The sequence below is a fragment of the Hyla sarda genome, chromosome 9 (assembly GCF_029499605.1).
Source record: "Hyla sarda isolate aHylSar1 chromosome 9, aHylSar1.hap1, whole genome shotgun sequence".
NCBI classification, from domain to species: domain Eukaryota; kingdom Metazoa; phylum Chordata; class Amphibia; order Anura; family Hylidae; genus Hyla; species Hyla sarda.
Window position 1 is genome coordinate 56986109 of NC_079197.1, and position 26366 is coordinate 57012474.

General features: G+C 42.4%; 1 protein-coding gene across 5 annotated transcripts in view; it reads right to left on the reverse strand.

Moving 5' to 3' along the window:
- FRMPD3 (FERM and PDZ domain containing 3) overlaps positions 1-26366 on the reverse strand; it is a 445976-nt gene that overhangs the window by 68481 nt on the left and 351129 nt on the right. For all 5 annotated transcript variants that reach the window (XM_056539303.1, XM_056539306.1, XM_056539304.1 and 2 more), the window contains 4 exons: positions 24343-24466; positions 23720-23809; positions 23169-23348; positions 22225-22366 (listed from right to left, as the gene is read on the reverse strand). In XM_056539303.1, coding sequence (XP_056395278.1) covers positions 22225-22366; positions 23169-23348; positions 23720-23809; positions 24343-24466 — 536 coding nt within the window. The remainder of the gene's footprint in view (positions 1-22224; positions 22367-23168; positions 23349-23719; positions 23810-24342; positions 24467-26366) is intronic.

Sequence of the window (26366 nt, forward strand, 5' to 3'; positions counted from 1 at the left end):
CGTCTCCTGCTCTGGTCTGTGATCGAGCAGACCAGAGCAAGAGATGACCGATAATACAGATCAGTATTAGCAATCATGGTATTGCTATGAATAGTCCCCTATGGGGACTATTCAAGTGTAAAAAAAAATGTAAAAAAATGTAAAAGTAAAAAAAAAGTGAAAAATCCCCTCCCCCAATAAAAAAGTAAAACGTCCGTTTTTTCCTATTTTACCCCCAAAAAGCGTAAAAAACATTTTTTATAGACATATTTGGTATATTAATGATCCCGTACGGTGAACGGCGTGAACGAAAAAAAATTTAAAAAGTACAAAATTCCTACTTTTTTAATACATTTTATTAAAAAAAAAATTATAAAAAATGTATTAAAAGTTTTTTATATGCAAATGTGGTATAAAAAAAAAGTACAGATCATGGCGCAAAAAATGAGCCCCCATACCGCCGCTTATACGGAAAAATAAAAAAGTTATAGGTCATCAAAATAAAGGGATTATAAACGTACTAATTTGGTTAAAAAGTTTGTGATTTTTTTTAAGCGCAACAATAAAATAAAAGTACGTAATAATGGGTATCATTTTAATCGTATTGACCCTCAGAATAAAGAACACATGTCATTTTTACCAGAAATTGTACGGCGTGAAAACAAAACCTTCCAAAATTAGCAAAATTGCGTTTTTCGTTTTAATTTCCCCACAAAAATAGTGTTTTTTGGTTGCGCCATACATTTAATGATATAATGAGTGATGTCATTACAAAGGACAACTGGTCGCGCAAAAAACAAGCCCTCATACTAGTCTGTAGATGAAAATATAAAAGAGTTATGATTTTTAGAAGGCGAGGAGGAAAAAATGAAAACGTAAAAATTAAATTGTCTGAGTCCTTAAGGCCAAAATGGGCTGAGTCCTTAAGGGGTTAAGCGTATTTGTACGCAGGAAAAACTTTTTTTTTTCTTTAATACACCGGCAGGTGTATTACGTGTGGTATAACACTTAATTTAGCACAGAGACAGAAAAAAGGTGCTATTTGCTTGTATTTAGGCCCTTTGCAATGATAAGGCCACTGTTAAAGGGGTACTCCGCCCCTAGACATCTTATCCCCTAACTAAAGGATAGGGGATAAGATGTCAGATCGCCGGGGTTCCGCTGCTGGGGACCCCGGGGATCGCTGCTGCAGCACCCCGCTATCATTACTGCGCAGAGTGAGATCGCTCTGCACGTAATGACGGGCAATACAGGGGCCGGAGCATCGTTACGTCACAGCTCCGCCCCACGTGACGTCACGGCCTGCCCCGTCAATACAAGTCTATGGGAAGGGGGCGTGGCGGTCGTTACTTCCGCTGCCATAGACTTGCATTAAGACGACAGGCCGTGATGTCATGAGGGGCGGAGCCATGACGTCACGCTGCTCCGGCCCCTGCATCGCCCGTCATTACGCACAGAGCGAACTCGCTCTGTGCAGTAATGATGGCGGGGTGCCGCAGCGGTGATCCCCGGGGTCCCCAGCAGCGGGACCACGGCGATCTAACATCTTATCCCCTATTCTTTGGATAGGGGATAAGATGCCAGGGGCGGAGTACCCCTTTAACCCCTTAAGGACCGGGGTTTTTTCCGTTTTTGCATTTTCGTTTTTTGCTCCTTGCCTTTAAAAAATCATAACTCTTTCAATTTTGCACCTAAAAATCCATATTATGGCTTATTTTTTGCGCCACCAATTCTACTTTGTAATGACATCAGTCATTGTGCCCAAAAATCGACGGTGAAATGGAAAAAAAAATCATTGTGAGACAAAATTGAAAAAAAAAACGCCATTTTGTAAATTTTGGGGGCTTCCGTTTCTACGTAGTACATTTTTCCGTAAAAATGACACCTGACATTTATTCTGTAGGTCCATACGGTTAAAATTATACCCTACTTGTATAGGTTTGATTTTGTCATACTTATGGAAAAAATCATAACTTCATGCAGGAAAATTTATACGTTTAAAATTGTCATTTCTGACCCCTATAACTTTTTTATTTTTCCGTGTATGGGGGTACGAGGGCTCTGAAGTTTTTAACGGTACCATTTTTGCATTGATAGGACTTATTGATCGCTTTTTATTCATTTTTTTCATGATGTAAAAAGTGACCAAAAATGCACTATTTTGGACTTTGGAATTTTTTGGCGCGCATGCCATTGACCGTGCAGTTTAATTAATGATATATTTTTATAATTCGGACATTTCCACACGTGGTGATACCATATATGTTTATTTTTATTTACACTGTTTTTTTTTTTATTGGAAAAGGGGGGTGATTCAAACTTTTAATAGGGGAGGTGTTAATTGATGTTTATTCACTTTCTTTTCCACTCTTTTTTTGCAGTGTTATAGCTCCCATAGGGACCTATAACATCACTGGTTTCTCATAAGAAAACAGTGATCGATGATTGTGCCGCATGACTGCTCATGTCTGGATCTCAGGCACTGAGCAGTCATTCGGCGATCGTTCCAGTACGTCATGTGTCCTTAAGGGGTTAAGCGTATTTGTACTCAGGAAAACCTTTTTTTTCTTTAATACACCGGCAGGTGTATAACGTGTGGTATAATACTGAATTTAGCACAGAGACAGAAAAAAAGGTAGTATATGGTACGCTATTTGCTTGTATGCAGGCCCTTTGCAATGATAAGGCCCCTGAAAAAGTGTATTTGTACGCAGGAAAAACTTTTTTTTCTTTAATACACCGGCAGGTGTATAACATGAGGTATAACACTGAATTTAGCACAGAGACAGAGTAACAGGTGAACAATGGTAAAAAGGCACTGAAGTCCACACTAATATGACTTATTTCTGAACAGCAGCAGGACCCAACAGTGCAGCACCACACAAAAAAAAAAAAAAAATCCAGGAATTAAACCCTAAATTGCACTCTGTCACACAATTCTGAGCAGCAGAAGATTTCTGGAGCAAAAAAATAAAATAAAATCAATTGGGCTGAAAAATGAGGAGATAAGATGCTTCAGAAAGTTCAGGCAGCTTGGAGATCTGTATGAGACAGATCTGTATGCCCCTCTCTGCTGCAATGCTCAAAAACGTGAATAGGAGGTTTAGCTATCAATGAGCCTTCTCAGTGTTACAGCAAAGCACTCTGCACTCCTGTCTTCCCCTAATGCTGATGTGACTAGCAGTTGCAGTGTAATGCTTTGGTATGAGCTATTCACACACATGCAGTCCCGTTCTCTCTATCTGAGTGCATAGATGAAATGAAGTGAGGCAAGATGGCCGCCGATTATATAGGGGCTGTGACATCACAGGGGTCAGTGAACACTGATAGGCTGCATCTCACATGTGGTTCAGGGTCAGCCCGCCTACCTTCATTCCCGCCGCTGTTTCCGCCCTCCCATAAACCCCTGCCCCATGAACTCACATGTGGATCTGCCATCCTAGGTCTCCAATAGCCAGGAACGCTGTAAAATGGAGTTTAATGAAGCGATTTGTGCAATAGAATCGCGGCGATATTCGTATTTGTTGCAAATCGAATTTTTCGAATTTGTTGCAAATCGAATTCGTGGAATTCGGGTTCGTCAACTTCGATTCGCTCATCTCTACTAGCTACCATAAATCTTCAATTTAAATTTGAAAATTCATCTTTTAACCCCTTAAGGACCAAGGACGTACCGGTACGTCCTTGATCTTGCTCTCCTGATATAACGCGGGGTTACACGGTAACCCTGGGTCATATCACGGCAGGCCCGGCGTCATTGTGAAGCCGGGACCCGCCTCTAATAGCGCGCAGCGCCGATCGCTAAAAGTGAAAGCAAAAGTTGATGGTTAACTCAGTGGGCATCCCGAACAGCTTACAGGACAGCGGGAGGGCCCCTACCTGCCTCCTTGCTGTCCGATCGCCGAATGACTGCTCAGTGCCTGAGATCCAGGCATGAGCAGTCATGCGGCAGAATCGTCGATCACTGGTTTCCTATGAGAAACCAATGATCAACATAGAAGATCAGTGTGCGCAGTGTTATAGGTCCCTATGGGACCTATAACACTGCAAAAAAAAAGTGAAAAAAAAGTGAATAAAGATCATTTAACTCCTCCCCTATTAAAAGTTTGAATCACCCACCTTTTCCCATAAAAAAAAAAACAGTGTAAATAAAAATAAACATATATGGTATCACCGCGTGCGGAAATGTCCGAATTATAAAAATATATCATTAATTAAACCGCTCGGTCAATGGCGTGCGCGCAAAAAAATTCCAAAGTCCAAAATAGTGCATTTAAGTCCTATCAATGCAAAAATGGTACCGTTAAAAACTTCAGATCACGGCGCAAAAAATGAGCCCTCATACCGCCCCATACACAGAAAAATAAAAAAGGTATAGGGGACAGAATTTTCCTGCATGTAGTTATGATTTTTTCCAGAAGTCCGACAAAATCAAACCTATATAAGTAGGGTATCATTTTAATCGTATGGACCTAAAGAATAAAGATAAGGTGTCATTTTTACCTAAAAATGTACTACGTAGAAACGGAAGCCCCCAAAAGTTACAAAACTTTGTTTTTTTTTCAATTTTGTCGCACAATGATTTTTTTTTCCGTTTCACCGTAGATTTTTGGGCAAAATGACTGACATCATTACAAAGTAGAATTGGTGGCGCAAAAAATAAGCCATCATATGGATTTTTAGGTGCAAAATTGAAAGAGTTATGATTTTCTAAAGGCAAGGAGCAAAAAACGAAAATGCAAAAATGGAAAAACCCCCGGTTCTTAAGGGGTTAATCTTAGGAATTGTGAAGCTCTATTGTCTCCTCATGCTGCCGTAAGCCCAGGCTGTGTCATTCAGCCACTATATGGTCTCCTTTTGCTGCCACCAATTCCAGGCTGTGTCATTCTGCAAAATTACAAAAACCAAACCCCAGGGCCAAAGCCTGGGGTGAAAAACCCCTTCATGCACACCACTAAAATATAACTTTTAATATCCAAGGTGAAAGTTAAAACTAACACATGACAGGGTGATATGCTATCAACTGTAAATACTGAGAACAATTCTCTTAGTAATGATAATTTGCAGCGCTGCAGTCTACAGCAATTAGCTCCTGTCTATGTGTGTTATGATATGTGAATCCTTATTTGGCATAGTAATTCTATCTAAGTCCTATGACACGCGCACCTCTGCCTATTGCAGCTAAATTTGTCTAAGTGTACTGAATTGCGCATCCTTGTTTGAAGTGCTAACGCATGCGCAGAAGATCTAAGCGGATCAAACATTTTCTAAGTGTTGCACGGGGCTCACAGAGCGTGCGCGGCACAGACAGTTGAGGTGGAAAGCTGCCGGCTCAAATTTAAGTTACAAATACAAGCTTTTTTCACTGCAGCCAAATCTAGCTTTATGCGCCCACTCATCCAATGGCACAGAAGCTGAATTTGCTACTGTCCAAGTTGCTGGCACTGCAGTCCCTCCCTTTTCAAGTGGACACTAAGAGTATGGTGTTGTGCTAAGAGGCAGGGGCTGGAACAGGTGGTAGCTCACCTCCTGGAAGACCGCCAGCTCGATGCTCACCAGAATGGGTAATCAAAAAATTAAAATAAATTTAAATTAAATTAAATGAAATCAACATAAAAATTCTGCCACAACCAGACGCTCTGTGGCAGTGATTCTAATAGCGATGCCTGTAATCTGCATGTCATACTGAATATCAGTATTATTTCACTAACACATCACACTCCCTATGCGTGTTAGGGCAAAGCAAAGTGTTCTACACACCTATTGAAGCTCTCTGTAGGCCAGAAATAGCCGTTTTTAATAGCACTTTACTGCAAATATATTCGAACCAAACCAATTTTTTTCGGAAAATTCGGCGAATTGGGCGAATCGAATTTTTCAAAAGTTCGCTCATCTCTACCTGGAGCATCAAGAATACATCTTTAGACACCTATTTATACCAAATTTAATCTGACACACTGAGAGAAGGAGGCTCCACACATCCTGTCCACAGCAGATAACTTTATAATGCACCAAGCCAACTGTTACGCCGAGCGCTCCGGGTCCCCGCTCCTCCCCGGAGCGCTCGCTTCTCTCTCGCTACCGCAGCGCTCCGGGCAGCTCCACTGACCCGGTGCGCTGCGATACCGTCTCCAGCCGGGATGCGATTCGCGATGCGGGTAGCGCCCGCTCGTGATGCGCATCCCGGCTCCCGTACCTGACTCGCTCTCCGTCTGTCCTGTCCCGGCGCGCGCGGCCCCGCTCCCTAGGGCGCGCGCGCGCCGGGTCTCTGCGATTTAAAGGGCCACTGCGCCGCTGATTGGCGCAGTGGTTCCAATTAGTGTGTTCACCTGTGCACTCCCTATTTATACCTCACTTCCCCTTCACTCCCTCGCCGGATCTTGTTGCCATTGTGCCAGTGAAAGCGTTTCCTTGTGTGTTCCTAGCCTGTGTTCCAGACCTCCTGCCGTTGCCCCCGACTACGATCCTTGCTGCCTGCCCCGACCTTCTGCTACGTCCGACCTTGCTTCTGTCTACTCCCTTGTACCGCGCCTATCTTCAGCAGTCAGAGAGGTTGAGCCGTTGCTAGTGGATACGACCTGGTCACTACCGCCGCAGCAAGACCATCCCGCTTTGCGGCGGGCTCTGGGGAAAACCAGTAGTGACTTAGAACCGATCCACTAGCACGGTCCACGCCAATCCCTCTCTGGCACAGAGGATCCACTACCTGCCAGCCGGCATCGTGACACCAACTTTCTGAGATTGTGAGTCTTGGGAAAGAAGGGGGCTTCTTTAATTCTAGGGAGGCAGAATTTACTTTAGTTAAATATCCCATTATTTTCACTCCCTTCCCAATTTCACAAGCTCTGTTTCCCACCTCCTTTTACGCCGATAGTAGCTGGCATTGGCTCTCTTAACAAGAACCTTTGCGCATGGGTTGATACATTACTCCAACCTCACATTTCCCAGATCCCAGCGTACATTAAAGATACAAAACACTTGTTAGAGAGTTTGAAGGTTTTGTAGTGGTCTCCTGATTACTCTTAGGTGTCCGCTGATGTTTCATCACTCTATTCTGTAATTCCCCTTGATCTAGCAGCTGTAGCATTGCAGTGGTCCCTTTCAGTTTATTCTTCTTATTCTGTTCAAGAGAATTTTAGATTGTGGCAGTACAGTTTTTATTAGAAAATAATTTCTTCATGTTTGATGGCTTATTTTTTCTCCAGACAACTGGAGCTTCTATGGGGCAAATTTTCCCCCATCATTAGCTAATATTTTCATATGTTGGTGGGACTTTAACCTGTTAAGGACCCATGACGTACCGGTACGTCAGGATAGTCTGCTCCTGTTCTATAGTGGGTAATAGCGGGTAGGGCACGGCCTCTAACAACGGCCTGGACCCGTGGCTAATAGCGTGCAGCACTGATCGTGGTGCTGCGCGCTATTAACCCTTTAGATGCGGTGTTCAAAGTCGAAAGCCGCGTCTAAAGCGAAACTAAAACATTGCTGGTTAGCTCAGGGAGCTGTTCGGGATCGCCGCAGCAACCCGAACAGCTTACAGGACAGCTGGAGGGTCCTTGCCTGCCTCCTTGCTGTTCGATCGCCGAATGACTGCTCAGTGCCTGAGATCCAGACATGAGCAGTCAAGCGGCAGAATCATCGATCAATGGTTTCCTATGAGAAACCATTGAACAATGTAAAAGATCAGTGTGTGCAGTGTTATAGCCCCCTATGGGAGCTATAAAACTGCAAAAAAACAGTTAAAAAAAAGTGAATAAAGATCATTTCATCCCTTCCCTAATAAAAGTTTGAATCACCCCCCTTTTCCCATTTAAAAAAAAAAAAAAACTGTTGAAATAAAAATAAAAATATGTGATATCACCACGTGTGGAAATGTCCGAATTACAAAAATATATCATTAATTAAACCGCATACTCAATGGCGTACACTAAATAGTGTATTTTTGGTCACTTTTTATATCGTGAAAAAATGAATAAAAAGCGATCAAAAAGTCCGATCAATACAAAAATATTACCACTAAAAACTTCAGATCACGGTGTAAAAAATACGCCCCATACGCGGAAAAATTAAAAAGTTATAGGGGTCAGAAGATGACAATTTTAAACGTATACATTTTCCTGCATGTATTTATGATTTTTTTCCAGAAGTACAACAAAATCAAACCTACATAAGTAGGGTATCATTTTAATCATATGGACCTACAGAATAAAGAGAATGTGTCATTTTTACCGAAAAATGTACTGTGTAGAAACGGAAGCCCCCAAAAGTAACAAAATGGTGTTTTTCTTTAATTTTGTCTTACAATTATTTTATTTTCTGTTTTGCTGTAGATTCTCGGGTAAAATGACTGATTTCATTACATAGTAGAATTTGTAGCGCAAAAAAATAAGCCATCACATGGAATTTTAGGTGCAAAATTGAAAGAGTTATGATTTTTTAAATGTAGGGAGGAAAAAACGAAAATGCAAAAACTGAAAAACCCCGGGTCCTTAAGGGGTTAATTATTTGTTTTCTCCCAACAATCTATTTTCTGACAGCCTGATCTGGTACGGTCGCTACATCGATTACCTCATTTTTATATGGGGTCCTGTTGTAGCGACTGCACCAGACATTGTTACTTTTCTTAATTCAAATTCATGTAATTTACGTTTCACTGTTACACATCATGACCAAATAGTTTCTTGTTTAGATGTGAATCTAATTGGTAATGTTCGGGAAAAAATAATTTTTTCCACTACATTCCGCAAGAGTACAGCGGTGAATTTAATTCTGTGTCCCCACTCATGTCACCCACTGCATGTTAGAAAATCTTGTGTTGATTTACTTCAATCACAATCTAAAAAAGTTAAGCAGCAAACTTCTGGCCCGTCCCCTGTGGAGTTTTCCACATCCTATAGTGTTGAACTTCCAGCAATATGTAGAATAATTCATAGTTACATGCCCATGATTTTCTCTGACCCCCTCTTCTCGTTTGATAAGAAATCAGGCTATAGATGTGTAGCAAAAACAGCCCAACTAGTTTCACCCAGTCTGTTTCAAACCTCATATATATATATATATATATATATATATATATATATAAGGGGATATGCAAATCAGCTCATTACACCACCTTCTCAGGTAGTGTTCCCCGGTATCAGCTTGTCTCCTGTTACGGAATATAAAAAGCTGATTGGGATTTATGCCAAGCCAGACAGACTACTCCCCAAAAGAGAAGTTTCTACCCATCTGCAGACAGCTGTTTCGTGGTGTTTGCCACTCGTCAGTACAGAACAGGGTGATCTGGCTTTGCTGAGGTGAGAGGCCTTAGACCAACTAAAGGGGATAAGTATTTACCTCAGGGATATATATATATATATATATATATATATATATATATATACATACACCCTTTCCTTGCCACACTGTCACATATATCCGCCCCCCCCCCCCCCCCTTCCCTGCTCAGACCACCGGGGATGAGCACTTGTCTTCAAAAGACAGTGCACACATGACCATGCATCTGTCTTCCTCTTTGGTCGACCCAGCTGAAGTTTGTTCACTTTCTTCAAACATTTGAGGTGATAGTCCAGTAGAATGGTTGCCTTAGTGACACTTTCCTTTGTGGCTAATGTGCCTTCCTTTCTTCCAAATGACTTTTCCCACCAAGTTTCGGGGGAACCCAGGTTACCTCCTGAGCAAACTCGAGGTAACCTCTTGCCTTCTTCACAGCATCTTGGTTATCACCATACACATGACACGTACATGTATCTTTATACGGGGATCCTCCTTGCGTGTTGTATATTTGTGCCACGAGTGCCGATTACTAAACCTATCCCTTCTTCTTGTACATTAAATTGCACATGGAATCTGCACACTGAAGGACATAAGCTTTCCAGATGCTTTCTGTCTTCTTTGATTCTCAATATTAGAGACAATTTTGTCTGAAGACTTTGGAAATGTATGTTACTCAATATGTTCACCCTCTTAATGGTAACTTCATTGTCTGACAAGATGACCAGCTGGGCATTCTCTAAGTCATAATTAGTGATGAGCGGCATAGGCCATATTCGAATTCGCGATATTTCGCAAATATATGCGCGAATATTCATCATATATTCGCTAAATTTGCATATTCGTTATATTCGCAATTTTGTTCGCGTATTCTTTATAGTCTAAACATACATTCGCGCATGAGAAAAACCTGCAAAACTACAACTCCCAGCATGCCCAGACAGCAAACAGCTGCCTGGGCTTGCTGGGAGTTGTAGTTTTGCAACATCTGGAGGGCCACAGTTTGGAGACCACTGTGCAGTGGTCTCTAAACTGTAGCCCTCCAGCTGTTGCAAAACTGCAAATCCCAGCATGCCCAAACAGCAAACAGCTGTCTCGGCATGCTGGGAGTTATAGCTGCGCACCTCCAGCTGTTGCATAGCTACATCTCCCAGTACATGCTGGGAGTTGTAGTTTTGCAACAGCTGGAGGCACACTGGTTGGAAAATACTGAGTTAGGTAACAGAACCTAACTGAAGGTTTTCCAACCAGTGTGCCTCCAGCTGTTGCAAAACTACAACTCCCAGCATGCATGGTCGGTCAGTGCATGCTGGGAGTTGTAGTTTTGCACCAGCTGGAGGTTTGTCCCCCCCATGTGAATGTACAGGGTACATTCACACGGGCAGGTTTTACAGTGAGTTTCCTGTTTCAAGTTTGAGCTGCGGCAAACTTTACGCTACAGGAAAATCACCATAAACCCGCCTCTGCGGATATACCCTTAAAACACTCTACTACACTACACATAATAAAGGGTAAAACACTACATATACACCTCTTACACTGCCCCCCCCCCCAAATAAAAATGAAAAACATATCATACGGCAGTGTTTCCAAAACGGAGCCTCCATGTGTTGCAAAACATCAACTCCCAGCATTTCCGGTCAGCCACTGACTGTCCAGGCATTCTGAGAGTTTAGCAACAGCTTGAGGCACCCTGTTTTTGAATCACTGGCGTAGAATACCCCTATGTCCACCCCTATGCAATCCCTATTTTAGTCCTCAAATGCGCATGGCACTCTCTCACTTTGGAGCCCTGTCGTATTTCAAGGAAACAGTTTAGGGCCACCTATGGGGTATTTCTGTATTCGGGAGAAATTGCGTTACAAATTTTTTTTTGGGGGGGGGCTTTTTCTCCTTTTACCCCTTATGAAAAGGAAAAGTTGGGGTCTACACCAGCCTGTTAGTGTAAAAAAATAAAAATTTTTACACTAACATGCTGGTGTTGCCCCATACTTTTTATTTTCACAAGCAGTAAAAGGAAAAAAAAAGACTCCCAAAATTTGTAACGCAATTTCTCCTGAGTATGGAAATATCCCATATGTGGGCGTATTATGCTCTACGGGCGGTTCTGACATAAACACAAAAAAATAAATACCCACGTGTGACCCCATTTTGGAAACTACACCCCTCATGGAACATAACACGGGGTATAGTGCTCCTTAACACCCCACAGGTGTTTGACGAATTTTCGCTAAAGTTGGATGGGAAAATGAGACCAAAATTTTTTTTTTCACTTAAATGCCCCCCAAAATTTGTAACACCATTTCTTCTGAGTATATAAATACCCCATATGTGAATGTAAAATGCTCTGTGGGCGAACTTCAATGCTCAGAGGGATTGGGATTTTGGAGAGAGAATGTGTCTGGAATTGAGGCCACGTGTGTTTACAAAGCCCCCCGTGGTGCCAGAACAATGGACCCCCCCACATGTGACCCCATTTTGGAAACTGCACCCCTCACTTAATTTAATAAGGGGTGCAGTGAGCATTTACACCCCACAGGTGTCTGAAAATGAACAGTGGTCCGTGAAAATGAAAAGTGTAATTCTCACTGTTCCAAAGATCTGTCAAACACCAGTGGGGTGTAAATGCTAACTTCACCCCTTATTAAATTCTGTGAGGGGTATAGTTTCCAATATGGGGTCACATGTGTTCTGGCACCACGGGGGGCTTTGTAAACGCACAAGGCCCCCGACTTCCATTCCAAACAAATTCTCTCTTCAAATGCTCAATGGCGCTCCTCCTCTCCCGAGCCCTGTAGTGTGCCAGCAGAGCACTTTACATCCATATATGGGGTATTTCCATACTCAGAAAAAATGGGGTTACAAATTTTGGGAGTCTTTTTCTCCTATGACCCCTTGTGAAAATGAAAAGTTGGGGTCTACACAAGCATGTTAGTGTAAAAAAATCATTTTTTTTACACTAACATGCTGGTGTAGACCCCAACTTTTCCTTTTCATAAGGGGTGAAAGCAGAAAAATACCCCTAAAATTTGTAACACAATTTTTCCTGAGTATAGAAATACCCCATATGTGGCCTTAAACTGTTGCCTTGAAATACAACAGGGCTCTGAAGTGAGAGAGCGCCATGTGCATTTGAGGCCTACATTAGGAATTTACCATAAGGGGCGGACACCGATACAAGGATGGAGCTTGTCTCCACCAAAACCCTATGGCAGTTTTTCCCAAACAGAGTGCCTCCAGCTGTTGCAAAACTCCCAGCCTGCCAGGACAGTCAATAGCTGTCCGGCAATACTGGGAGTTGTTGTTTAGCAACAGCTGGAGGCTCCATTTGGGAAACATTGCCGTATGAGATGTTTTTCATTTTTATTTGGGGGGGGGGGGGCGTGTAAGGGGGTGTATGTAGTGTTTTACTTTTTATTTTGTTTTAGTGTAGTGTTTTTAGGGTACATTCACACAGGCGATGGTTCACAGTGAGTTTTCCACTGGGAGTTTCAGCTGCGGCGGAAAATTTGCCGCAGCTCACACTGGTAGAAGGAAACCCACTGTAAACCTGCCTGTGTGAATGTACCCTGTTGCAAAACTACAACTCCAAGAATGCACTGACAGACCATACATGCTGGGAGTTGTAGTTTTGCAACAGCTGTAGGCACACTGGTGGGGAATCACTGAGTCAGGAAACAGACTCTAGCTCAGTGATTCCAACCCATGTGCCTCCAGCTGTTGTAAAACTACAACTCCCAGCATGTACAGTCTGTAAGTGCATTCTGGGAGTTGTAGTTATGCCACAGCTGGAGGCACACGGGTTGGAATCACTGAGTTAGGAAACAGACTCTAGTTCAGTGTTTCCCAACCAGTGTGCCTACAGCTGTTGCAACACTACAACTCCCAGCATGCACTGACAGCCGAAAGGCATGTTGTGGTCCTCCAGATGTTGCAAAACTACAACTTTCAGCATGCACTGACTACCTGGGCATGCTGGGAATTGTAGTTTTGCAACATCTGGAGGGCTAGACTTTGGAGACCATTGTATAGTCGACCACGTTTTTAGGTCCGGTTGGAAAATCGCATATGGGGCAAAAATGAGCCGACCGGAGCGAACGTTTCACTCTGGTCGGCTCATTGAAATGAATTACCATACGGGCACATACGGCCAGGATACAGGAGCGCACGGTTTTAGCTCCCCCCAGCCGTATGCACTCCCGTATGGGTAAAAACATGATGTGAACCCACCGATAGCAAAGGGGTGGGATACTTTACTATAGGTTGCTGAGTATGTTGCTATTCTCTGACAACTGTATTTACATCATTCTCATTGGCCCACAAGCTAAAAGAAAGGCGGGATGAATATTCACGAAAATTCGCATTTGGGAATATTCGCATTTGCGAATATTCGCGCGCCAGTCTCACACAGTAGTATTAGAGCCTTCTTTACACCACCCAAGCTGGAAGCAGAGAGGGATGATCACTGTGATGTGTACTGTGAAAAAAAAAAGAATATTTGTAATTGCGAATATATATTTCTATATTCGTGAATATTTGCGAATTCGCGAACATGCGATATTCGCGAATAAAATTCGCATCGCACTAGTCATATTACACCAAATAGGTGCCCACTGCCTTTGTAAAGTCACACACATCTGCCGCAAGTCTTCAGGAACTTTCAGCTTTACGTTATAGCTTCACAACTTGTGTTCCAAAAACTCCCTTGGAGCCTCTCACCTTCTCCCTGTTGTTCGGGGCAACGCACAATTGAGCAATCCGCACTTCAAACCTCCCAATTGGAGATTTCTCTTTGTCCAGTTCTGCTACAGCTGGGTCGCTACTTTCTTTTCGAACCTTTATGGCCCCTTCCAGCTTTAAATTTTTCTGTTGCTCACTCTTGAGCTTAACACCTTTTCTCTTTCCAGCAGTTCTGTCAAGTTTTTGACAGTATCCTCCAGCGACAACAGTTGTTCTCTCATCTGCTCATTGTCTTTACTCAGCTGCTCCACTTTCTGCTCATAGACTTTTAGCTGAGCCTCTTGTTCAGAGAGCTTCATTTTCAGTGAATCCAATGTATCTGTTTGAGGCTTGATGTGCGTATTGTTCTGCACCTCCAGGCTCTGCACCTTACAGACCATTACCATTTTCTCCTTCTCAAGCTCTTCCATGGCTACCAACCTAGCCTGGTTATCACTTAGTAGAGCCTGATATGCCTCACGAAAAACATTCACTTTTTCCTCCTTGAACGAGGTCTGCTTGGTCTGACTTTCCAATTCACTCTCCTTGCTGGTCACATGATCCTGGGAGCGGGACAGTTCATCCTACAGAGCCGCAAACTCACTTTGGTGGAGTTCCATATCTTTCTGCAGCTGAAGCTTCGCTTCCTGCTCTGTCTTCAAATCTGCAAACATTTTTTTCTTTCTCCTCTGTTAGGTGATGAACCTCTTCTTCCTTTTGCGACAATTTAGCAGAAACCATCTGTAAAGTTTCTTCAAGATTCTGGATCTGCTCCCTTTTCTTACCAAGACCAGCTCAGTTTTTCTGAGATCTCTTACTTACAGCGGTCTCCTCACTCTTTGAGACATTCTCTTGTCCTCTGACAGTCACCTGTCCTTGGCCTGTCTCTTCCTTCAAGCCAACTCGTTCAGATTCTTCTCCCCATTTAGGAGTATTCTCCCCCTTTGCAAGGGTCTTGGCCACTTGGGTTTAACCACTTAAGAACCAATGACGTCCTGTGACGTCATGGCACCCTTGGCCTTAAGGACCAATGACGTCCCAGGACGTCATGGCGTTTTACGGTCCCTGCCGCTCGCCGGGCAAACGCCGAGGGGGGCCATGCAAATCGCAAGAGAGATCGCCCTTGCGATCTGCTGCGATACCGGGCTGATCCAGCCAGGACTATGCTGGAGTATAGGACCGACCAATCGCAGGGGGGGGGGGGGCGGTTACTTCCTCCCGCCCTGCCCGGCCCCTGGAAGTCCGGAGAGGATGGGAGGAAGACCGGAGGACGCAGCGGGGGACGGGGGAGTGCTGGGGCCCGGCCCCGGTACTTACCTCGTCCCTGAAGACCCGGATCCCGGCGATGAAGTCGGCGGCGGTGACAGGTGAGTGGATCTTCAGCCGCGGTCTTGCCCTTTACAGCAATGCACGTCGCCGTAAAGCGACATGCATTGCTGTATTGCGACCCTGTATACTACAACTCCCAGCATGCACTGATAGACTGTGCATGCTGGGAGATGTAGTTTTGCAACAGCTGGAGGTTCCCCCCCCCCCCCTGTGCATGTACAGGGTACATTCACATGGGTAGGGGGCTTACAGTGAGTATCAGGCTGCAAGTTTGCAATGCAGCAAATTTTGCACGGCAGCTCAAACTCGCAGTGGGAAACTCGCTGTAATCCCCCGCCCCTGTGACTGTACCCTAAAAACACTACACTACACTAACACAAAATAAAATAAAAAGTAAAAAATACTACATATACACATACCCCTACAAAGCCCCCCTCCCCTCCCCAATAAAAATGAAAAACGTCTGGTACGCCACTGTTTTCAAAATGGAGCCTCCAGCTGTTGCAAAACAACAACTCCCAGTATTGCTGGACAGCCGTTGACTGTCCAGGCATGCTGGGAGTTTTGCAACAGCTGGAGGCACCCTGTTTGGGAATCACTGGCGTAGAATACCCCTATGCAAATCCCTAATTCAGGCCTCAAATGCACGTGGCGCTCTCACTTCGGAGCCCTGTCGTATTTCAAGGCAACAGTTTAGGGTCACATATGGGGTATCGCCGTACTCGGGAGAAATTGCCTAACAAATTTTGGGGGGCTTTTTCTCCTTTCACCCCTTATGAAAAGGTGAAGTTGGGGTCTACACCAGCATGTTAGTGTAAAAAAATAAATTTTTTACACTAACATGCTGGTGTTGCCCTATACTTTTCATTTAGACAAGAGGTAAAAGGGAAAAAAGCCCCACAAAATTTGTAATGCAATTTCTCCCGACTACGGAGATACCCCATATGTGGGCGCAAAGTGCTCTGGGGGCGCACAACAAGGCGCAGAAGGGAGAGTGCACCATGTACATTTGAGGTGATTTGCACAGGGGTGGCTGATTGTTACAGAGGTTTTGACAAACGCAAAAAAAAATAACACATGTGACCACATTTCGGAAATTACACCCCTCATGGAATGTAATGAGGGGTGCAGTGAGAATTTACACCCCACTGGTGTCTGACAGATCTTTGGAACAGTGGGCTGTTCCAAAGATCTGACAGACACCAATGGGCGGTAAATGCTCACTGTACCCCTTGATATGTTCCTCAAGGGGTCTAGTTTACAAAATGGTATGCCATATGGGGGTTATTTTGCTGTCCTTGCACCATAGGGGCTTCCTAAATGCGACATGCCCCCGAGCAAAAATTTGCTCTCAAAAAGCCAAATATGACTCCTTCTCTTCTGAGCATTATAGTTCGCCCGTAGTGTACTTCAGGTCAACTTATGGGGTACCTCCATACTCAGAAGAGATGGGGTTACAAATTTTGGGGGGTATTTTCTGCTATTAACCCTTGCATAAATGTGAAATTTGGGGGGAAACACACATTTTAGTGAATTTTTTTTAAAATTATTTTACATCTGCAAAAGTCGTGAAACACCTGTGGGGTATTAAGGCTCACTTTATTCCTTGTTACATTCCTCAAGGGGTCTAGTTTCCAAAATAGTATGCCATGTGTTTTTTTTCCTTTTCTGGCACCATAGGGGCTTCTTAAATGCAACATGCCCCCCGAAAACCATTTCAGAAAAACGTACTCTCCAAAATCCCCTTGTCGCTCCTTCACTTCTGAGCCCTCTACTGCGCCCGCCGAACACTTTACATAGACATATGAGGTATGTGCTTACTCGAGAGACATTGGGCTACAAATATAAGTATACATTTTCTCCTTTTACCCCTTGTAGAAATTCAAAAAATGGGTCTATAAGAACATGCAAGTGTAAAAAATGAAGATTGTGAATTTTCTCCTTTACTTTGCTGCTATTCCTGTGAAACACCTAAAGGGTTAAAACACTTACTGAATGTCATTTTGAATACTTTTGGGGGTGTAGTTTTTATTATGGGGTCATTTGTGGGGTATTTCTAAGATGAAGACCCTTCAAATCCACTTCAAACCTGAACTGGTCCCTGAAAAATTGTGATTTTGGAAATTTTGTGAAAAATTGGAATATTGCTGCTGAATTTTGAAGCCCTCTGGTGTCTTCCAAAAGTAAAAACACATCAATTTTATCATTCAAACATAAAGTGGACATATTGTATATGTGAATTTAAAAAAAATATTTGGAATATCCATTTTTCTTAGAAGCAGAAAGCTTCAAAGTTAGAAAAATGCAAAATTTTCCATTTTTTCATCACATTTTGATGAAGTATCAACAAAATTTTACCAATAACATAAAGTAGAATATGTCACGAAAAAACTATCTCGGAGTCAGAATGATAGGTAAAAGCATCCCAGAGTTATTGATGTTTAAGGTGACAGTGGTCAGATGTTCAAAAAACGCTCTGGTCCTAAGGTGTAAAATGGCCTGGTCCTTAAGGGGTTAAGGGTAGTTTCCAGACAGGCTCTTTGAACTGTGTCTCTGCTCACTCCCTGACTTCTCTGTTACTTCGCCACGATCTCTCTGCTCATCGGCAGAAACATCTAGGGCTCCTGGGTCTGCAACATCATCTGGTCCAGTGGTTCGACCTTTCTGGTCACGATTCATTTCTGGTCCAGACATCACATCTCCTTCACTCAGGACTCTGTCTGTGACAGTAAGCGCAGCACCCGGCTCCACATGTACTCTCTTCAGTACTTCTGTATTATCCACAGACATCTCTGTAGCTTCTTTTCCTCTCATCTCTTCCAGATGACTGCGTAATTTCAACCCCCCTTTGAGCTCATCTTTATTCACAAGGTTCAGCATAGCTTCCTCTTTCTCAGTCTCAGCCACTTCTTCCAGGTGACAGCAGAACTCTAGCCCCACCTTGGGCTCATCTTTAGCTGGCAGATGGGACCCATGTTCCTGTACCTAATCCGTTTCTGGCTTTAGTCAAGATTCTGTTTCAGTCAGAGGCACACTTGTCACTTGAGTCTCTGGATGCTCTTGGACTTGACTCGCAATCTGTTCTTCAGCTCTTCCAGCAGTCTTGCAGACCCCTATCTGACATATTTCTAGTCACTGCTGATACTCCCTATCCTCAGTCTCTGTTGAGTAACTCTCAACTAGTATGTGGTGCAAGTCAAGTGTTGTGAACCTAAATCCGACCCCATTTGAGCTGGCAGCAGTACACATTACTTCAGTAAACATAGGCATGCATGTCTCACACAAAACAGTATCACATTGCACATATTCAAAATTTACAGGACAGTTCAAAGCAATATGACCTAACTCATGCGAAGTGCCTTTTGTAAAATTTTCTCCCGGCCCTGCATTCAACATTTTCTGTTCACCAGACTTTTTTAGTCCAACCTGCAGAGTGTGAACAGTCTCATCAGTCTTCAAGAGGGGTCCCCCACCCTCACATGATTTCACAACTAGACATTGGTTGGAGTTGCCTTGGACAGAGTTAACACAGTCAAGTAGTAACACAATACCCAACATTACCTCAGGACCCTTCGTGTGCGATTTCTCTGGCACACTCTACTCCTCCCACGACTGCCTAAAATATGGGAAGTTTCTGCCCAGTATAATCTTTATCTCAAGCTTGGCACACACCTCCATAACATGGCTCACTGTCCCATAACAGTTTTCAATGTCAATCAGAACAGTCTTACCAGGCTCTGGTCGGGTCTTCAAAAAGGGTATTATGTCCGGCATGACTCTTGATACAGCCTGGTGACAGTCCAAATCCACGAACAGTGGGATTCCACCCACCAGTAACTCACGTGTCCTCATGTCCATCTTTTCTGGCCTCCTAACCAGAGGATCATCAGGCTTGAAGTCACCCTCTTGCTGAGTTGCACTCTTTAAGGCAACAACTGTTTGCTGTCCACGTCAGTTGCTTCTAGCAATGGCATTTCGACGTCGATAGATATTTTTGCAAAAAAAATAATCCCACACGGCTTACTGCTGTTGTGCTGCGCAGGTGGCCCCTCAACCTGTCTCCTCACCTAAGCGCTCACTCGCTTGATGCGATCCATTGCCCCTAGCAATGCTGTCACCACAGGCTCAGTCTTGCTCTTGTATTCCACAGCTGGGCTTGTCCCACTTGCACGGTTGGTTGTTTCTGGCAACAACTTCACTGCAACTCGATTATTGGTTGCTTGCCAGCATCCTCCGCCAATTGTAAGGTTTTCACCCTGGGGATAACTCTGGGATCGTCCTTGACACAGCCACAGGACACATTTCTTCACAATAAACCGGCAGGCAGCCAGTCCTTTCTGCAAGTCTGGCTCCTCGCCAGCTTTATTAGACTGGTTGCAGGATAAATAAAAACATAAGACAGGAACAAACAAAATCCTAGACCATCCACTTCACTTTTCGGGGTGTCACTCACAGCCCTGGCTGTGTGCTCCTCGCAAGGACCCCTGCCTCCCCCCTATACAGCCACCTTGCAGTCTTCTGGGGAGAACCCAGACTACACTGTCTGACTTCCTTTTAAAGGAAAACTGTCAGATATTTTCTCCCGCACTATCCACAGGTACTGATGGATAGTGCGGGAGACGCTGATTCCAATGAGCCCTACCTTGCCCAGATCCCCTTGGCCGTTCGCCCGCAATTATAGTTTTATTATATGTGGAAATCTGTCTGTAACTGGCACGGGCGGGGCTTCTGTAGCTTAACTGGCACTGATGTCAGCGCCACTTATGAATATTCATCCCCCCTCCCTTCAGTTAGGAGTGGCGAAGATAGGGAGAGCTGGAGGGAGGGGGGGGAATATTCATAAGCGGCGCTGACATCAGTGCAGTTAAGCTGCAGAACCCCCACCTGTGCCAGTTACAGACAGATTTCCACATATAATAAAACTACAATTGCAGGTGAACGACCACACAGATCCGGGCAAGGTAGAGCTCGTTGGAATCAGCGTCTCCCGCACTATCCATCAGTGTGGATAGTGCGGGAGAAAATATCTGACAGTTTTCCTTTAAACATACTTCCCCTCTCGGCTGCCTCATTGATTAGGCACCAGGTAGAGGTCCCTCCAGGATCAGCTAGGGAAATACACCCTTTCCTTGCCACACTGTCACACTACAAATATTATTTCTATTTATACATATGCCATATGCATATTTTGCAGTTCTAGGTAAATACAGATTTCGTGCAGCCCTTCGGTTAATATATTTTTTGATGTTTATGTTTTACATCGTGTCCAGCCATTTCCTAATTCCTGTGTTTCTCAGATTTTAACTGTAGTGTTATTTCTTATACTTAAAATATTAGATTTTATTATATATATAATCTACATATATAAAACTCAATGTGTGTGTATGTGTGTGTGTGTATGTTCCATCATCACGTCCAAACGGCTAAAGATATTAACATGAAACTTGGCACACATGTTACTTATATGTCAACAACAAACATAGGATAGGTAATTTAACTCTTACTCACCCCCATTTGCCAGGGTCAGGGTTTTTGTTTAAAGTCGCATACAAGTCTATGGGAAATATATGTTACTGCATAATTTCCAAATGGCTGGAGATATTTTGATAATACTTGGTCACATGTTACTTATATGTTCACTTAAAATTTAGGATAGTTAATTTAACCCTTAACTACTCCCATTTGTGAGGGTCAGCGTTTCAGCGTTTTCATTTAAAGTCCCATGTAAATCAATGGGAAATGTATGTTCCCACATAACTTCCGTACGGCTGGAGATATTTCAATACCTGGTACACATATAATGGGTCGGGATAGGAGGTTGGGATAGGAGGTTGAGATAGGAGGTCGAGATAGGAGGATGGGATATGAGGATGGGATAGCAGGATGGCATAGGAGGTCGGGATAGGAGGTCATGATAGGAGGTCGAGATAGTTCGACATAAGAGGTCGGGATAGGAGGTCGGAATAGGAGGTCGGAATAGGAGGTCGAGATAGGAGGTCGAGATAGGAGGTCGCGATAGGAGGTCGAGATAGGAGGTCGAGATAGGAGGACGGGATAGGAGGTGGGATAGGAGGACAGGATAGGAGGACGGGATAGGAGGACAGGATAGAAGGATGGGATAGGAGGTCGGGAAATGAGGTCGGGATATGAGGACGAGATGTGGGGTTGGGATATGACAACATTATTTAAAGACAGGATATGAAGTTTCCTCTGTTGATTTTCCTCCACAACAAGGGTTAGGAAGGAAAAAACAGGTAATGCCGGGTACTTAGCTAGTTATGAATAAAAATTGTAGGTTTTATCTGTTATATGACTAGCCAAACCCTTGAAAGTTTGGGTACCTGCGCTTGAAACACGTCACTTCCATCTACCTGTTCCTATGTGTGTCATTATGTGGAAATAAATCCAGTGATTTATTTATTAAGCACCTGATGAGCTGAATCCGCTTTCTCTCTTTATTAATTTAGAAAATATGGTTTTATGACAGGTCCTCTTTAATGGGTATAGCCCTCTATGATCTACAATGTTACAATGCAGTCTCCATTTAACTGTACCCCTGTATCTGTACCCCTGTAACCTTAGCATTCCCTGATTATTGCAAAAAGGACATGGTTTATATGTACTATATTTGTGTTTACTTTCCTTTGTTATTCTTTTTTTTATTTAACTTTGGATTGACATTTCAGCCGCTCTGGAACAAATTACCAGTTTTCCATAGCATTATGAACATGGTTTCCACATGCAAAGGTCACTCCGGAACCAACTAAGATTGTATGTTTAGAGGACACTGTATTGTGTTAGCACCAAATAAGCACCATGTGCTTGCATGCAAATTTTCTATGTGAAAAACAATATCTGATCACAGCAGTGTTTAAACAAATTAATTACATTGGATAATTATTATAGTGCAGATGAAAGTCATACCTGCCTTGATAATCTGAGGTTGAGGCAAGTGACCTATTCTGTAAAATATGCCTTTCTTGGGGTCCACCAGCAGACGATAATATCCTGCCACCAAACAGGCAAAGCTTGTGGCTTCAGGCCAGTCCATAAGTAACACGAGAGACTGAAAGAGCAATACGTAGACAACAAAAAACTAAGCAAATTCATAGGATCAAACTATTTACAAGGGAGGTTACATTTAAATGACTTTTGACAACTAAGTAGGTTGGTTTTCATTTGGTTGCATACTGTTTATCTGGCATGGATTTATGAAACTGTATAAGTATACTATTGGCTGCAATTAAGGGAGCTGTCCATTAAAATGTATTATTTTCCTGTTGCTCCCAACCTGCCGAATAAAATAACAAACACCTTCCTCTGCTTATGTTTAAATTATATAGAAATCCAGCTGTAATGCAGCAATTTTTCTTTTAGTGTAGATACTCATTTTACAAACACCTAAACTCAGGTTCACCATATGCCTCTTGAGAACGCCGTTGTTACGGTGAAACATGTAGAGGAGGGTATGACAGTAATGATTTCAACAAAATACTGAGACAGATTACATTTAAGTGGTGTACTGTACAGTACAGCACACTTATAAGCAACAAGGAGCATACCCTGTGTGTCACTTTTTCACTTCTCAGTTGCTCTGTCTGGGTATAAGTTTACATTTTTGGTTTTTGGGGTACAGATTTAATTTGACAATAATAAAAGTTATATTTTAGGGGCAGGAGATTAGAGGGGTGTGTTATACCCCGGGCTACACCCTGGGGTTAGGTGTTGTATATTTAGGGCGCCTACCTGCCCATTTTGGGTTATTGTTTATTATTCTCATTTTATATACCTTTTGTGATTTTCAAATACAATGAAAATGCTTAGGAAATTTTATGCAGCACATCAATCACAATCAATGTTCTTTATACCTTTGTGTCAGTGACGCTTGTTTCAACTCGTGCCACTCCTTGAGATTCTCGGAATAATTGAACTTTTGTAACTTGGGTGAATTCAAATAGCACTGTTGTGAGATTGGTCTTTAGATCAATTACATGACTAATACCATGACGGGGACCAACAAGAAGCGTAGTTGCTGGAGCCTTCTCATCCTGAGACAAAAAAAGATAGAATATTAAGAAGCACATATTGCAAAGATAATGAAGCAGATGAAAAAAGATTATTTTATTTTTTATTAAATCAAGTGGAGTACAGCCAGACAAATACATTTATAATGCAATCGGATAATCTTAACTTTTTCACATTCTGTTATAATGTGGCCTTGTGTTAAAATAAAAATAAAGTTTTCCCGCATCTTTCTGCACTCAATACCCCATTAATGACAAAGTAAAAATAAAATATTGCATGGCCATAAGTTATACTGAACTAATATTTTTTTGTTGGTGCAATTTCAAGACATTAAAAAACTACAGTACAATCTTAATGTATAAGGTCTGATACTTTAGTTGAGGGTATATGTTACCATAGCAACTGTGTTGAAGAGGACACCAGCAAATGTTGGCAGCTCATTAAGAATCCGTAGGTAACGCAGCTTGGCTTGTATAATAGACATCTGAAAGAAGACACATGGTTATCCTTCCATCAGTTAAAGGGTACCTCTCATCAAATAAACTTTTGATATATTTTAGATTAATGAATGTTGAATAACTTTCCAATAGCATGTTAATGAAAAATATGCTTCTTTCTATTGTATTTTTCCCGATCAGTACTGGCAGCAAGCATTTCTGACTCATGCTGGAGTCCTAAACACTCAGAGCTGCCAGCCTGCTTTGTTCACAGCCAAACAGGCTGTGAACAAAGCAGGCTGGCAGCTCTGAGTGTTCTCCTTTGTGAACAAAGCAGACTGGCAGCTCGTAGTGTTTAGGACTCCAGCATGAGTCTGAAATGCTTGCTGCCAGGACTGGTAGGGAGACCCCTAGTGGTCATTTCTTCAAAGTGGAAAATGAAATAGAAAGAAGCATATTTTTTAATAACATGCAATTGTAAAGTTATTCTGCATACATTAATCTATAATATATCAAAAGTTTTTTTGATGAGAGGTACCCTTTAAACAGTTACAGAATGATTCTATGTTATTCCTCTTACCTTGTTACCAGATAATTGGTTTTGGTGAATTTTCAGATGTTGAGCCAGTGCTTTTCGGAGGGATTTTTCTTTGTAGATCTGTAAAAGGGATGGAGGGAGGAAAGGTTCCAAGCCCCACTCTTTCCTAAAGAAGTAAGAAAGAAGAAAGATTGAAGAAGGAGGACATTATTTCACTAAGCCTGGGGACTTTTTATCTTGAATTGGCAGCATAAATTTAAAGGAAAGGATTTATAGTTTACCTGGGGAGAAATTTAGAAACAGAATAAAAGGGTTTTATATAGATTTAAAGTCTTCAGTCTACGTTTATGTAGTGGTTTTACCGCCTTTAGTCGACTGTTCATTGTGATGCTCTAAAAGCACAATAAAAATGTATGCATTTTTACTACGCTTTGTGCAATCATGGTAAAATAGTGCCTGTTTCCTAAGACAAATCCTCATAGCAAATCTCTCCTGCTCTGGACAGTTCTTGACATGGACAGAGGAGTCAGCAGAGAGCACTGTGATCAGGCAGAAAAAAACTACACAACTTCCTCTTTAGCATACAGCAGCTGACAAGTACTGGAAGGATTAAAGGGGTACTCCGGTGAAAACCTTTTTTCTGTTAAATCAACTGTTGGCAGAAAGTTAAACATATTTGTAAATAACTTCTATTAAAAAATCTTAATCTTTCCAGTACTTATTAGCTGCTGAATGCTACAGAGGAAATTCCTTTCTTTTTGGAACACTGATGACATCACGAGCACAGTGCTCTCTGCTGACATCTCTGTCCGTTTTAGCAACCATGCATAGCAGATGCATAGCAGATGCATAGCAGATGCATAGCAGATATATGCTAAGGGCAGCATGGTAGCTCAGTGGTTAGCACTGCTGCCTTGCAGTGCTGGGGACTTGGGTTCAAATCCCACTTAGGACAACAATAAATAAAGTGTTATTATTATTATAATAACGTCAGGAGAGAGAACTGTGCTCGTGATGTCATCAGAGAGCATTCCAAAAAGAAAAGAATTTCCTCTGTAGTATTCAGCAACTAATAAGTACAGGAAGGATTAAGATTTTTTAATAGAAGTAATTTACAAATAAGTTTAACTTTCTGCCACCAGTTGATTTAAAAGAAAAAAGGTTTTCACCGGAGTACCCCTTTAACATTTTTTTTTTTTATATAGAAGTAATTTTCAAATCTGTTTAACTTTCTGGTACCAGTTGATTAGAAAAAAATTACCCCTTTAAATACTGTAACACAGGGATATATGCAGCTGTGCTGTAATGAAAGAGATGACAAGTGATGTTGAACAAGTGATGGGGAGTGTGCATTAGAGATGAGCGAATCAAAGCTGATGAACCCAAATTCATTACGAATTTCATGAAAAATTTGATTTGCAACGGATGCGAATATTGCTGCAATTCTATTGTGCAAATCGCTTCAATAAACTCCATTTACTGTGGTCCAGGCTCCAGGGCATCTAAAATGGTGGATCCACATGTAAGTACATGTGGCAAGGATGCTGGGAAGGTGCGAAGGCAAAGCTTTAAAAAAAAAGTGTATGCCACTTGTTAATCTGTCAAGGGTCTAGATATTGTAAAATTCCAGGCAAAAGTACTCACCGGCTGGTGTTTTTACTCAGATACTTTTTTGAGTGTACTGTACCGCATTTGTCTGCCCTCAAAAGTGCATACCACATACCTACATGTAAGTAGTGTACTATTTTGTACCTGTTAATCTGTCAAGGGCCTAGATACTGTGAAAGTCCAGGCAAAATTACTCACCAGCTGGTGTTTTTACTCATAACTTTTTAAATGTACTGTAGCAATTTTTTCTGTCCTTATAAGTGCATACCACATACGTACATCTAAGTACTGTACTATTTTGTACCTGTTAATCTTTCAAGGGCCTAGATACTGTGAAGGTCCAGGCAAAAGTACTCACCGGCTGGTGTTATACTCAGATACTTTTTTTAAAGTGTTCCGTAGCTCATTTTTCTGCCCTCATAAGTGCATACCACATAACTACATCTAAGAAGTGTACT